General features: G+C 38.0%; 1 protein-coding gene across 3 annotated transcripts in view; it reads left to right on the forward strand.

The window, feature by feature from the left end:
• The window catches only part of PHAF1 (phagosome assembly factor 1), a 35,855-nt gene that overhangs the window by 19,540 nt on the left and 900 nt on the right, over positions 1-15,415 (forward strand). For all 3 annotated transcript variants that reach the window (XM_062586359.1, XM_062586360.1, XM_062586361.1), the window contains exons 8-17: positions 2,124-2,221; positions 3,755-3,867; positions 5,921-6,054; positions 6,690-6,773; positions 7,493-7,575; positions 8,409-8,452; positions 10,477-10,520; positions 12,118-12,176; positions 13,800-13,872; positions 14,343-14,798. In XM_062586359.1, the coding sequence (XP_062442343.1) occupies positions 2,124-2,221; positions 3,755-3,867; positions 5,921-6,054; positions 6,690-6,773; positions 7,493-7,575; positions 8,409-8,452; positions 10,477-10,520; positions 12,118-12,176; positions 13,800-13,872; positions 14,343-14,432 (822 nt within the window). In that variant the 3' untranslated portion in view covers positions 14,433-14,798. The remainder of the gene's footprint in view (positions 1-2,123; positions 2,222-3,754; positions 3,868-5,920; positions 6,055-6,689; positions 6,774-7,492; positions 7,576-8,408; positions 8,453-10,476; positions 10,521-12,117; positions 12,177-13,799; positions 13,873-14,342; positions 14,799-15,415) is intronic.

The raw sequence follows: 15,415 nt of genomic DNA on the forward strand, positions 1-15,415 counted from the left end.
ATGCCTGTTTGCATTTTCACCAAATGTTTGGATGAGTTACTGAATAATTGAAAGTATTACTGCACTATGTGAAATTGCAGTAGAAGCAAGATCAGGTCTTCTGTGACTTCCCCTTATACTAATAAAAGCATATGTATAACCTCTTCTGTGTGAGGATGGAAATACTCTCTGCTGTATTATCCACACTTATGTAAAAATGCATGCAGTATGGTATTAGTAATAAGAGGAGCATATAAAGACCTAAAACTAGGAGAAAACAACCAATGTAGTTCTTATGATGTAGCCTAGTGTTTTAGAAGTTACCTCTTCTCTCACATGTCAAAATGTATCTTAAAAAAAACTACTAATTAGCTGTAATGGAGATGAATCAGAATCAGAAATGTCAGAAGGTAAGTTGGAACCTAAAACTAAGCCAAATAAAAACACTGTACCAACAGGGAGTAGATGCTTTTTGTGCAAGAGTTCAATGATTTTTACAAATGAAATGCCTGAGTTGCTAACAAAACCAGTTGTTATACTAAGCAATTGAAAAGCTGCTAAAATAAAATTTCTAGAGCCAATTTTAGCCATTGCAGAGTGGTGTGTCTTGTTTTGGTACCTGCTTCCTAGGGAAACACTTGGAGGTAGTTGCAAAAGCTTATTACAAGCATGCCTAGAGAGCGACATACTGTTGTTCTCAGAGATAATTCAGTTCTTTAGAGATAATTCAGTTCTTTATAGCTGCCAGAATAGTACAGAAATTTGATTTGTATTCTGAAAGTCTTTCATCAAGTCATGTACATGAAATTAGTAGAAATGTTTCCACAGTGAAAGACAAAATTCTCCACAACATTTTAAATGGATAGAAATAGCATAGTTTAGAAAACGGAGTAGTACAAAACAGTCCATGGGGAAGAGGACTATTTGTGGGGCCTTCTAGAGAGGATACTTAGGAAAGGCTGAATACTTAAGCGAAATTTGAAGATGTCAAAGCTTTTCTGTTTAGAGAGAATCATACGAGAAGGCAAAATTAATTAGCAAAGCAGTCTAATCTGTATTGCGTACATGAAAAAAAACTCTGAAGAAAGCTTTTGGGTTTTGATGTAATTGGTAACAAACTGCAGGTGACAAGAATATCCTGCTCAGACTTTCTCTGTTAAGAAATTACATATTAGGCACTTTCATGAAGCTGGAGAAAATTTCAGTTCTAAGGTCTAACTGTTTTTAAAAGTAGTCTAAAATCAGACTCCTGTATTTGTGCATGTGTTAGAGGTGTTTGTGTTGTGGATGGGTTCATAAAGAAGATTAAATTTAGGGCAACCCTAGATTTGATCAGTATTGGAGGTTCCTCTCTTAACACCTACAGCAACGGAAGTCTGTCATTTTCTGGGTTAGTCTTTTTCTAAGAATATTTTTTCATGTTTAGCTTACGTGAGGTCAAGCTAAGGTAAATCAGGACAATGCTTTGCACATGTTGCGTTTGTTGGGTTGCTTGTGGCAAAATTGGTTCCTCTTCTACCCAAAGCTAGCAAAGTATGTTGATGGTGTTGACGAAAGGTCCTGTCGCCTTCAGAGCCAAGAGAAGCAGGTTCTTATCACGCTGCAAGAAAGAATCTGACTTCTTTGGCACTCCTTTTATTTGATGAGAAGCACTTAAAATCGCAGTCAAAACAATACATGTAAGAAAGTGATAACGAGAGTGGAAAACTTATTTTCCAGGCTTTTTCCAAACCAACAGAAGTTCTGAAAGGCTGAAATCAGGGCAGTGGGAGAGAAAAAGGAAGTTCTGCCTTTGAGGTGGCCTGTTTTTCAGAACTGTGACTGCAGCATACCAGTATGAGTACTTTCACATCTAGTCAACTTGTGTTGCTAGTCTGCAGAGCTCAAACAAAGAAAACTTGAGGTGTTAGTACACGCATGGCTAGCTAATAGACTAGTGCCACCTTTTGGTAGGCAGCACTCCAACTTAGGAATCCAGAAGTGTAATGCAAAATAAACACCTTGTAGAAGTCTTCCCCCACCCCTTTTGCTTATGGCTAGACATATCTGTGTTGGTAAGCAGAATATGTATTTCTGATGTGATACTTTGATGTGATGTGTGTGATCCAGTGTGTGATGCAGCCAGAATGATTTTGTATCCACAGCCTAACTTTGCCCATGGTCTAGCTTCTCTGCAAATCCCGCATGGGGCAACTGTGAAACGTATGTACATCTACAACGGAAACAGCCTGCAGGATACCAAGTACGTACAGCTGGTCATGGTTTTTAGTTATTGACAACACATTTTTTTTTTCACTTATGTAGGGGTTTTCAAAAGCTACATATATTTATATACAAATTTAGTTTTATAGTTCACTTTGGGTCTTTTATGTTTGGCAGTACAGAATGCTTTTGGATACTAACCTCTTTCAAAGTTCTGTAGGCATTATCCTCAGACCTTATAATTAAATATGATTTTGATGTATGTTGTGATAAAATCAGCCTGACTCAGCTGCAGTAGACTAACTCGTTTGAGCTGAAAATAAATTTGTAAAGTAAAGGAGGAAAGGTAATAGAATCTAGTAAGAGATACAGTTAAGCTATTTTTATTTTATTCTAATGATCTCTGCCTAGACTGTTCAAACTCTTTGTGGTAGGAAGTCGTCATTTTGCGGTGTATCGGTACTTTGAATACAATAGCAGGGTCTTGCCAAAGGTCTTACACATTATTTTTGTACAGCAAGAGAGTTTATTTTCAGTCTTAAGGAATATTCATACTCCGCAATATTTTGCATATATATATTTCCTGATTGAACTGACTATTCTGAGAAAATCGTTGTGCCTTAATACTATGGAATAGTTGTATTTGAGTGTTGTTAATGTTTGATATGGTATTTTATTCTTCCTTCTTCTAAGCAGTAATTTATTGCACAACGCCTGATGCTTTGCTGTTTCTAAAGACATTGTTTTCAGGATTCCTTACTCAAAGAAAAGACTCTTAGCTTAGAAATACCAAAGCTGATAAGGTAGTAGCTTATGTGAAGATGATTGATTTAATGCCAGGAGCAGTAATCCTCAGGTGTGTTAATTTTTCAGGAGGAGGGGATAAACTGTAATGACCAACAGCCTTGTTTACCCAAGCATTGTCTCCTAATTAGAAATAGTGCACTTCCAAAAATGTTTGTGCCATGAAATTGTGGGTTTTAGTAAATGCACTGATAGTTGTCACATGAAACCCCCACAGAAGTAGGGGTGAATGGGTGGATGTGAGCTCAAAGCTTCAGTTCTTCATTTCATTCACTTAGAGGAGAAATTGCATGAATAGGAAAAGTGAATTTTAAAGGAAATAAGCTGGCACACGAAAAAGCAGTTCTCTTCAATGAAAATACCTTTCTTGCTGTTGCTGTAATTATCTCAAATATTCTAATTCAATTAAAAAGGAAGAGTGCCCGATAAAGCCGCGGAGCTGTTTGTGGTATACCTGCACAAGCTGCGTTCACAGTTTGGGTTACATAATACCTTCCCAAGTGCAGTGAGAGGGTCATGGGGAAGGCTTTTCTGCTGCTTTGGGGAGATGCATCTCGTTCTACGAATAGACACCTTTTTAAAACTGTGCAACTTTCGTTTTCCTGTAAGAACAGTCCAAAATGACACATCTTCATAGCAGGTACCCACAGGCTGGATATGTTTTCTGTAGTTTCTTGGAGTCTTTAAAACTTGCTGCTTGTTTCATTAATAGTAAATGTCCTGCTTGCCTTTTTTTTTTTTTTTTTTTTTTTTTAATGGTTGGTTTTAGGGCTCCGTTGATGCCCCCCGGCTGTTTTCTTGGTAATGTGTATGCAGAGAACGTTGATGTTCTGCGAGATGGAACTGGACCCTCAGGTTTACGGCTTCGCCTACTCACTGCAGGTATTGGTGAAGCGAGGATATTTATGATGCTCTTATGGGTGATTTCTGTGGTTTGTGTGTACCTTATTTTGAGTTATCAGAAACAAAACAAAACAAAAAAAACCCACCCTTGTGAGGATAAGTGAGTCTGCTGAGGCATTTCTCTAGGCCTGGAGAAGTCCCTGAGGGTCATAGCCTGTGGGTGTTTTTTGTTTTTGTTTTTTTTTTTTTTTTTTAATAGTTCTAGGTTCAGAGTCTGTTCACAGCAGTGGAATTTATCTCCAGGTGTATATATATGTGTGTGTGTAACATATATAGAACAAAGCAGATGCAAGTACGTCACACAAAAAGGCTAGAGATAATAAAAAATTTGGGTTCACGTGCGTGTTTCGAAATTCTTGTAACCTGTATGATATCAGTATTTTGGGGATAAGCTCTAGAAGACTTTAAAAGGGCAATGCCATCAAGAACATAAATGCTGTAACCTTAGGCTTCACGTTTTAAGCTCAGTTCAGTGTTCATTTGCTGTAGGAGTTGGTGCTGGAAGTGGCAGAAGTTGATAAGTAACTTGTCCGTGTGTGTTCTTTCAGAGACCAGCAGGCCTTAGTTATTAGAGGAAGGTATATTGCCTTCAAAGCAACCTTATTTGGTGATGGTAACTTGAGAGTTGATAATACTAAGAAAAAAAAATACTTGTTCTTAAATAATTTTCGTTAGCAGTCCCTGCTTCCATTCTGATTATTAGCACTATCTATATGGAGGAAATACTTGAAATAATTTTCAAGTGTGCAAAAGTTAAAAGGGGAAAAGTACAAAATTTAAGATGAAGAATACGAAATGGTGAACAAAAATGGAGCAGTTGTGTTCAAGTTACTTTGCTTCTGTCTTTTCAGAGGAAGATAATGGAGAGCTGCCTAGGACAGGGAACATTTACCCATGTGTGCTAGGGAAGGAGTAAGCTATAACATCATAGTAATGTAGATTTTGAAAAATTGGACACCTCTAAGGTAGAGTGTCACACTTAGTTAACATGCGTATCTGCAGTTTTAATGAAATGTTGGCAATAAATAAAATAATTATATTAACTTTCAGGTAAGAACTTGCAAGCAGGCAGTCTTAGCATGTGAGGTTCCTGCCATGCTAAAGTTTGCAGAAGCTCCTCTGCAGAACATATTATACACATGTTCTAGCACTAGTTTCTCTGCAAGTATATTAATTTGAAGTAAATCTTGCTTAAAAAAAAATCAAGGGTGTCTTAATGGGATTTTGTTCTGATTATTTCATTTGGGAAATAGCTGCATGAGCTTCTCTCACGCATAGTGAGAGAAGATGAATGTGCATTTAGAGCACATCCTTTCTTTTGCAGTAACGTGTGTGTGTGTGTGTGTGTGTGCATGCCCTCTAGAAAATGAAGATGCCACATTCCAGAAAGCAAATAGTCACAAACTGTAATACCTTTTTGTTTCTTGACATCTAGTAGTGTATGTCAGCTGTTCATCTATGTAATGGCACTTCAGTAAGATTCAGTCTAACAAACATTGTTTACACATGAAACCACTTACTGTTGATTTAATAAGCTATAGGAATCTCCAGAGAAGAATGTGATTTGTCTCATATAATTAATGTGGATGAAGAATTCAATTTTTTGAGCTTTACTTTTAGCTACAGGGAGCATGCTTAGGTTGTGTGTCATTTTATAGCTTTGGAAATACATCTCTAGTAAGTTAGGGTTTTTTTTTAAGGATAGGAGTAATTCTTGGTACTTACTGCTAATAACTAGCTGATCAAGTTGAGATTGACTAGGAAAACAAGTCACACTTTTATGAAGGGCAAAGAAATGAAGATAGCATTGCTAAAGTTGGCTGTTAAGATGGGGATCTGTGCCATAGTCAGTAAGTACAACACTTTGGTTAGAAGTATTTACTATTTTGAACTGTTGGTTTGGCAGTATTGTCAAAAGAATGCAGCTGTTTCGTTTATGATAAAAAGAGAAACGTTAAACTTCTGCTATAGGTTTGTTGATATATCTCCTGATGATCAAAATAAGAATGTTAAGTTGTTTTTTGTTTTTCAGGTTGTGGCCTAGGTGTTTTAGCCGATGCCAAGATGCGGGTATTTGAGCGCTGTGTGTACTTTGGTGATTCATGCCAGGATGTGCTGAGCACTTTGGGGTCTCCACACAAAGTCTTCTACAAGTCCGAAGATAAGGTAGGGAAATCCATTCAGGCTTAGGACTATCTCTCTGTTCAGTGCTGTCTCAGTTTAACTACAGGACTTGGCTTTTGCAAGGCCAATGAGGTTGCTTTCATAAATCCCAAATTACAGTCACTTCATTTGACATATAATAAACCAGGATGAACCATTGTATGATTTGGTTTAGAAAAATCTTTTCAAATTAAATTAATGCAAACCTATTAAAAAAAAAAAAAAGAGGAAAAACCACCACGAACAAAAAGCACCTGCTGCGATTTGCATTGTTTAAAAACTGATGAAAACGGGAGCATTTCTGGATCCAAATAAGCTGTAGCAAGTCAGTATGCTTTAATTCTAACAATCATATTTCGTGTAAAGTAACGTCAGCATATGTTTCAACCCTTTCCTAATATTTTTGTGTAGCGGCATGTGAGTAAACCTTTTACTTTAGATAACTAAACAAGAAAAAGCCAGTGTGTTATACTGCTGCAAGCAGCTAACGGTCCTGTTGTGAAGCACAGGATCTTACATTTTTAAAACAAGAGCTGTAGTATGAAATGAAACCATGGCAATTTGACAGTAGTAGTATTGTTCATGCATTAATCTTTGTGAGGATTGTAAAATACATCTGAAAAACATGTTTCTTGCAGATGAAAATCCATTCGCCCTCTCCCCATAAGCAGGTGCCATCGAAGTGCAATGACTACTTCTTCAATTATTTCACACTTGGAGTGGTGAGTGGGAAGCTTCCATAAACAAATGCATTCAAGGCTTTGATTTAGCTGCACAGCAGTCCTTTGAGTGCCAAAAGCTGTGGGTATGAAAGGCTGTGTAACTCATGTTGCCTCAGGAATCTCCGAATGTGAGAAACAGTGCTGACTTGTCTCTAGCACTTCCGAATTCCATCGGTAGTGTTTCGTCATCTCTACCAGTGGATAGAGGGCTTCTTATGTTCATACTTCGGCATTCTCCTAGGCTTTCTCTCTTTGCCATGCTAGATGCATAGAAATATAAATTCTCATTTCTGAAATCCATGCTTCTGTCTCACAGGTCAGATAAGTGTCCTGTAATACTAGTTATGAGTTATAGTTATACTAGTTAGAGTTATGAGATGTAGCTCAACAGTCATATCCCTCCTGAATGTAGTATTACGGCTATTTTGCTTTAGTCTGCATTAGTGTAAATCCATAAGCAGAAAGACCAGTCCTCAGAAAAATAGCCAACATTAGCAAATAAAACATTGCAGCTGTGGTTGCATACTGGAAGAACTATAAATTTATTTTAATTTAGGAGTAGTCACATTCTTAAGTATTACTTTTAATAGTTACGTTCAGTTCCTATTGGATGGATACATACTGCTATGTACATACACTATTCTAACTAAGCTGAGCTTAACTGGAGGAAAGTCACCTTCCTCTCTCCAAATTGCTTCCTATTTTTTTTTCTTCAACAGGATATTCTCTTTGATGCAAACACTCACAAGGTGAAGAAATTTGTCCTGCATACAAATTATCCTGGTCATTATAACTTTAACATGTGAGTCTAAAGAATTGATCTTTTTTTTTATTATTACTTGATTTAAAAACACGTAAAAAGGAAATGTTATGTTCCCTTTATAGAGGTTTTGTAGTTTTTTCCAAGTGTCGTTGATGTATCTGACAGCCAGTGGAGGTTTCAGGAATCATCACTGACACTTTTTATTCTTGTTTTCTTTTTACTTTTAAATGCCTTTATATTGTCAAATATGTCTTGAAGCAGTAAATGAAGTAAGGTAGTTCTTGGTCCAACTATAATCTGCAAACTCTTTTGCTATAGAAGCAAACGTGGCATTAGCAAGAGTGTCCATTTGATGATAGAGGGCTACTGTTTTTTTCCTGACACTATCTCAGTTAGTGACGTAGTTTGTGCTCATGCTTCTGACCAAAGTGTTTTCAATACTTTTTAAAGATAAACTCTTCAGTGGAAGAATGTGACTTGTCTAAGGAATAAGTGATTGGATGCCTAAATAAAGAGAACCTGTTTTCAGGCAGTTGGCATTAGTATTAAAGAACGAGAGAGAAATCTATACTATTGTTTCTAACCTGAACTTTCATCCGTTCACTCAATGTACCAGCAGAGTAATTTGTGCTGAAGGAGCTCTTGTATTCTTTAGAAAATGGTGTTGCAACATTTCCAGGCTGCTGCCTTCTTTGATGTGGAAAACAAAACATTAGAATCTTTCTCCTTAATCCATTAACATTGAGACTCTCATTTTCATGTCATTATTCATGTGGCTTTTCATCAAACTGGTTATTAGGAATTCTGAGTTTGCACTATGTAGTTTATATTGGCTCTTCTGTGTTCTAATAGCTTTGTTTTGCACTTTCTAGCTACCATCGGTGTGAATTCAAGATTCCACTAGTCATTAAACGAGGTGAGTGGTTCTTCTATCATCCTGTTTCAGGGGGCATGCAACACAAAATGCACAAAGGGAGAGCAGTTTTCATTTTGGATGCGCTCTTTGTCATCAGAGGATGCTAGTAGTGACGATCATTGGGGCAGAAGAGACATTTTTGGGTTGAGTTTTTTTTTTTTTTTTAACTGAAAAGATACTTTAGCATGAGTTCTCTAATTCTCTGACTTTAGTTATGCTACCCCGATTATTTGCTTAGACCACAGGGATCTCCAGCTGCAACATTGCTAATTTTCTGTAGTTCTGCTGCGCTGCTTTGTACCTGAAGGCTTGGTACCTGCTTTTTACTTTGTACCTGGAGGCTCAAAATCTGTAAGGCAATGTTGGTCTGAGCTGGTCCAGTCCACTACTAAAGTCTTTAATGATGTGCTGCTGTCATTGTTCTCACTCTTAAAAGGCTTATAGATACTTAAGTGATGTAATTGAGATAAGCATCCAGAGTGCTTTGGCTCTACATGCTGTAGAATGCATGTAGCTGTCCACCTAGAAATCTCCAAGCTCAGAGAATGGTGTTGTATGCTGCTCCCAATTTCTCATGTTATCTAGTAGCTCTGATTCAGCAATGTATTTAGATGTACCCAGTTCTGTGCCTGTGCATGATCTCAAAGCATGTGGAACCCTGTTTGATTGAAGACTATTGTGATCGAGGTAGACTTCTTCAGTGTAAGAGTTAATAGGTATCCTGGAAAGGTAGGTACTTGAAGTAACCAGGAAAGCAGGATGCTTGCTAGGGTTTGGCCAGGGATGCTCTCTTTAATTTGAGTGATTTTCTGTGAAAGCAGCTGCCTCCGTAAAGTGTAGTTCTCCTGTGGATGTCAATGTGGATGAATAAAAATGAGGAAAAAGAATGTCTCTGTATACATGCTTACATGAAAATTGATTTATAGCTCAGCCAACGGAATAAGCATGAAGGTCTACCCACTTTTAAAATCCCTTCGCCTAAGGCTATTCTGCAATAGCTCAAAAGCTTTCATTTCTGATTATTTTTATTCACCTCAAGTAGCACCATGGATGGACGTATCTGATTTCTTTTCATTGACCTTTATGTTCTGCAGCTTATGTTCAGGACATGTAACAAAACTTAGAGTCCAACTTCTTCTGTCTGATGGCAGTGCGTGATGCAATTCTGCTTATTCCTTTCTGTAATTCAGTTTCAGACAATAAACTAGTGGTCAGCATTAAGCTGCACGGACACTGGACTCTTTCACCCTAGAAAGATTGTGTTCATTAACCAGGAGGAAAATAGAGAGAAACTTCCAATCAAAGTAAAGACCATATGCTAAGTTTGGCTTCTAATGTCCCGCTTAATTCCCACTGCTTCAGAGAAGACACTTTCAGTATGCAGAAGTTCCCAGAGTATCTGTAAAACAGTGCTGGAAACTGCCAGCAAACAATTCATTTTGAAGATTGTGAGCCCAAATACAGTGCTGTCCACATCTGCAGCTTTTTGTTGTTTAACAGAGTGGTTGGTTATCTTTTCCCGTAGGAATGATGCTGGGGACTGTTATTCCCAAACTCTCAGCTTCCCCCTCTTCCCCTCCCCGCCGCCTAAGCTTCCGATTTCAGCCCTGACTCTCAAGCTGTCAGTCTTGCCAGCCTCCTTTCCAAGCATAGCAGAGTTTGGACTTCATGAGTAGCATATCTTACTATCTTGATGAAAGTCTATGCTAGGCAGGTTTACTCAGTGCAGAGAGATGTAGTTTCTTTTGCTCTAGTATCCTTATATGTAAGATTATACCTCAAGCATTCTTACACGTAGGATAGGAAGTTGCTGTAAATAGGCTGCTTTGTTTAATCAAGTCAGCTGATGTTTAGTCAATGCTGTTGACAATTTTGTTTGCTAGTAAATGCCAGTAAATTTGCATCTGAACCAATCTGAGGCTTGTACGTCTCTGTCTATCTGAACTACCCAAATAAAGGATTATACAGGAAACTTTTCTGCTGAAGCACGAATTACAGTTGTTTTTCTGTTTTTTCTTTTGTAGATAGCGCTGATTCACAGACTGAAACATGTACAACATACAGCAAGGTAAGTCTTTGCAGGACTGAGTGGTTTAACCACCTAAAGGATCTATGCCAGACTTGCAGTGTGGTTTGAAGAAAAAATAGCGTTGTTCCATGTTGATTTAAAATAGAGATATTAAGACAGAATTTAATAGGAGTGTATTCTGTGGTTCGGACATTTTATTATGCTAAGGATTGAAGGCATTCATCATTGCATGCTCTTAGTGAACTAAATTACTGCATGTATGGCGTGGTAGCTGCAGGTAGAAATAGAAAGTAAAGTAAGTATTTGGGAAAGTGGTAGTAGTGGTGGCTGAATGTTAACAGTAAGAGACAGTTCTAAACAGAATTTTCGTGGAGCTTCTCTATTTAATATAGTTCTTGAGGACATGCAGTAATTAACCAAGAAGTCCAATGTCTTTCTACTTTTTTCTGAAAGGTCCAAATAATGGGACACTTTTCAGGCAGCGGCAGGTCTCACAAGAACATCACTGCCAAGTGCAGATCCCTCCGTTGCAGAGGCTTCTTGAAGACTGTAGCTTTATGTCATCTGGATGAAATTCCCAGCAGGGCAGTTGCCACCACATGATTTTGAGTTGCGTTAAGTTAAATTTCTTGAAAGTTTTATTTGGAGATGCCTTTTCAGTTAACGTGTAGCCAGGGTCAGTGCTGTTCTCCTGGCTCCTAGGAAGCCAAAGGAAAGCAGTGAGACAGTGCTATTCATTCCTGACTGCTCAGGGAGTAGTGAGACAAACTCAGGTGTTGCAGTGCTCAGATTTCTCCCACGATGATGTGGAATATTTTGAAGATTTGGTTCAGTCAGTTTCTACAGACTCTGCCCCGGTTATCTACCCCCGTTCAGACAACAGCAGTGCTAATGCCTAAGCGTAAGCTGCTCACCATCTGCATGCTAAAAGCTGAATGAGAGAGCTCCCACGCTGGCTGCGTGGAGGTTAGGAAACTAGGACTTGTCCTGGTGAATTTTGGAGACTTTATGGTGCGGGGGGAAGCAGCCAGCAGCTCAAACACTGTGATTTTTTTTTTCCTTTCTTTTTTGACTGAATTACTTCGTCCTTCAGTGCTTTGGCTTATTTCAATCTTGCTTGTGAAATTGCAGCTTTTAATTATGTCCTTTTACAGTGGTGAAAAATGCTGTAAATTCTTAATCGTTAAATAGTGTAGCTTTTCTCTTTCCTGCTTGCCTGCTTAATCAAGCCAAGGCCATTGTGAGGGGAAGCAGTGATGCTGTCTTTCCCTCTACAAAGGTATGTAAGAGGATATTTTTGCTAAGCTTTCCCATAGCTGGAAAATTTTGTAAGGTGTCCTTGAAATGCTGCAAGACTTCCCACATACGTTTTCTGCATAGGACCGCAGAAATTATATTCGTTTCTGAGTTAAAGCAATTCTGAGACAGAAAATGAGAATTAATCTCAGAGAATCTCCTAGCCTTGATAAGTTTCCATTACTGAGTATGGCTCCAATCACAAAATACTTCTGTAAGTACAACCTCCTGTATTACTCTGTAAGTGAGCATGTCACAGACAAAGATGTGCGTGAGACTCTTAGATGAAAAAGATTTTCCTCTGGCTCATTTTAACACAAAGTCTTTGATATATTTACAGTGGGACAGTATTCAAGACCTTCTGGGGCACCCTGTAGAGAAGCCAGTGGTACTACACAGGTGAAGATTTCTCTTTGTTTTGCTTGGCAGGGCCTGAGCTGATAAAGGAGGATGAGTTTAGGGAGAGTAAAGGGGTATGTGTGAGTGTGCTTTGGGTGTTTTTTGTTTTTTTTTTTTTTTAACTAGATACTATTGAGATTTACACAGTGTCTTTGCTGTTAAAGTTTCAGGCTTTCTGTCCATTAGTAAGACAAGATCGCTGCTCTGAGGAAATAAAGGCTGACACGCAGAATGAAAACATTTCCAAAATTCCTTGAACTGTAAAATTGAGAGAACTAAGCAGCATATAAATGAGAATTTCTGTTTGTGTAACAAATAGTGTAGATTATTTATACTAGAATAATACATGATTTCACAACACAACATCATACAAGGCAGTGTCTAATATGTATAGTAATCTGTCTGAAGGAGTTTACAGTCTTGATTTTATATATATACATGGTTGCTGTACAGTTGTCTTTAGCTGAAGATAGAATATTATGCGTATTTGCTCCATTTCTGCAGGCACTGAGCTAGCTGTTGGGTAAAATAGGCATTACTTGTTTGCAGAGTTACCGTTTTATAATCTTTGATTTGTATGCAGTGGTTCTGCAGTAATTCTCTCTTAGGACAAATTTAAGTCACGGGTTCTGAGAAAATGCCGCATGAATTTCAGAAATACCTAATGTTTTTTTTTTGGTCAGGCTTTTGTAATAATTCTGAGTTTGATTTTTGTGGAATTATGTTTGTTGTGTTTCCCCCTTGCATTACTCCTGCTTTATGCTAGTGAGCAGAAGCCGTGTAAGGTAAAGCTGGGGTGAAACAATGGTGCGTAGCACTCTTCTGTTTTCCATCTGTCTTGTAAAAGATAGTTCAACCAGCATCTTCTCCATTCTCAGACAGGCTATTTAAAAAAGTGGTCAGTTAAAAGAAATACCAAAAGATACATATTTTCTAGACTTTTTTTTTTAGGCTGTGATCTAAAATCCGTTTCAGTCAGCAGGAGTCTCTGCCTTTTGACTTCTTGGAGGTTTTGGGTCGATCCTGTGGTACTAAGCACTGCAATTTAAAAATAAATCCACAAGTAGCCAAAACATTTGAAAGACAAGGGATACATTAGTATTGAAAAATATTGTTTAATTAAATTTAGATTGTTCCATTTTGGTATCCTGCAAAGTATTTTTTTTTTTTTTAATATGATGAAACCAGTGGATTAATAGATAGCATGTAGTAATTATATTTGAAAGACTGAGAAATAAAGTAGATGGAAAAGTCAAAGATCTTACACAAAAATAGTTTGTCATAACTTACATAATCCTCCTCTCTTTCTGTATATCTGTTTATATTCAGGATTTTTTCCTATCCAAGTTCGGGGAAGAGAGTATTCTGTAGAGATCGTTAGTAACTTTGATTACTTCTTCCTAAGTATTAATAGCTGTCCTGTGACATTAAGAAAAAAAAATACCACCTGACTCATTTGGAGTCTAGCAGCGGTGTTGGATAATGTGGGCTTACTCTTTTTTTGGTCAGAAGCATTTAGCATGAAAAGATGCTGTAGTTTACCCTGTATTAATGAGTGCTTGTTCTTTCCCGAGAGTTTTGATTCTCACATACCCCTTTTTTTCCCCCCTTTTTTCTGTTAAGGTCATCCTCTCCGAACAACACTAACCCGTTTGGATCAACCTTTTGCTTTGGACTGCAACGAATGATCTTTGAGGTTAGGAGAAAAGTTTCAAATTTTCTGAGCAAGAGAAGATGATGAGGAGCTAGCTGTTACTATTTTTTTATTCACTTCTTTCCTATTTCAACAAAAACCAGTACTCAAGAATGGCTGTGTTTTCAGGGATTATTGACAGAAATGGGCAGCTTTCCAGTCTCTTCTCTAGAGTTGTACATTTGCATGTTAAAGCTGGTGTTTCCAGTTTGTCATCTGGGACTTGCACTAGAAAGAGATGCATGCATGCAGCTCCGAGTACTTGCAGGGCATGCTTATGTTAAAAGTGTGTCATGGAAATCTAGAGATTGTTATAGGAACTAGCCAAGACCTTTCTGTTGGTTGCTTTCTTTGGTTGTTGGGATTTCTTCTTTCGGGCAGATCAGTTGCATTTTTGCCATTTTCACTCTTTTGAGCTCCCTTTTGGTGTATGATTCTTTTAATTTCCCTTTTCCCCTGCTGTCCTTTTGCAGGTGATGCAGAATAATCACATAGCTTCTGTTACTCTGTATGGCCCAACGAGGCCCAGCAGCCAGTTGAGAACATCGGACCTTCCCCAGTGAGCATCCCCTGCAAAGTCAGCTAATCTAAATGCTACAAAATTAGTACAGCGTGCCTTGATTTGCTGCCACTTATAATATGGAAAACACATTATGATTTTTTGAATAAGCCTTTCCACCCAGGAGCAGTGTGGAGAGGAAATTCTCTCAACCCTTCATCATGGGGCATGGAACTGTTGGTGGAGAAAAGCAGCTTAGGTGCCTGTGCCGTCGTTTATTCCTCTCAGTTGCCCTCATCCTGTGCAGCACAGACCCGAAGAGACTGTCTGCCCTTCTCGGATGGCAGAAGGGGGAAGTGGAAGAGGGGCATGTAATAACTGCAAGAGTTAGAAGCACAAACTTTCTGAGCCTTGGAGCATCTGGAAGCAGGTATTGATTTTAGTCTGTTTGTGTTACTGTATTGATGTGGTGGTCACATTTTAAGAAAAACGTGTGTGTGTATATATAAATATAAACACATCGGTATTTCTGTGGCTTAGGACATTGTACCAAGTGTGACAAGGATGTATATATGTCCATGATTTCAGGCACCACATCTCTGTGTAACTTTAAACCAAGCAAGTAGCATGTGCATAATACTTGGTTGTAACATTTGCACTACATACACTTTAATTACTTGATAAACGTTTATCTTCACTGAGGAGCATCTGTGTACTGGGTGTGAGTGGGGTGTGGTGGTTATTTAATGTACGCTGCGCATAAAGCTTATTTATACAGTGGATCAAATTAATCCACCTTCCTGCACTAATACTTACTTGATGTGCTGAAACAATTTTTTTTCTGCCATGACTGGTTTACTAATTCTTTTCGTATGCAGCTTCCAAAAAAAAAAAAAAACATTCTGGAAGAGGATATTTCTATGACTGAATTATATTTTAGTGAAGAGATTTGATACAATTTTTCTTACTACAGAAAAATTGGAACAAGAAATAGTGTTGCCTCATTTGCATCTGTTCCAAAACCCTTTATTCCTACCCTGTTTCTTT

The sequence above is a fragment of the Rhea pennata genome, chromosome 13 (genome assembly GCF_028389875.1).
Source record: "Rhea pennata isolate bPtePen1 chromosome 13, bPtePen1.pri, whole genome shotgun sequence".
NCBI lineage: Eukaryota > Metazoa > Chordata > Aves > Rheiformes > Rheidae > Rhea > Rhea pennata.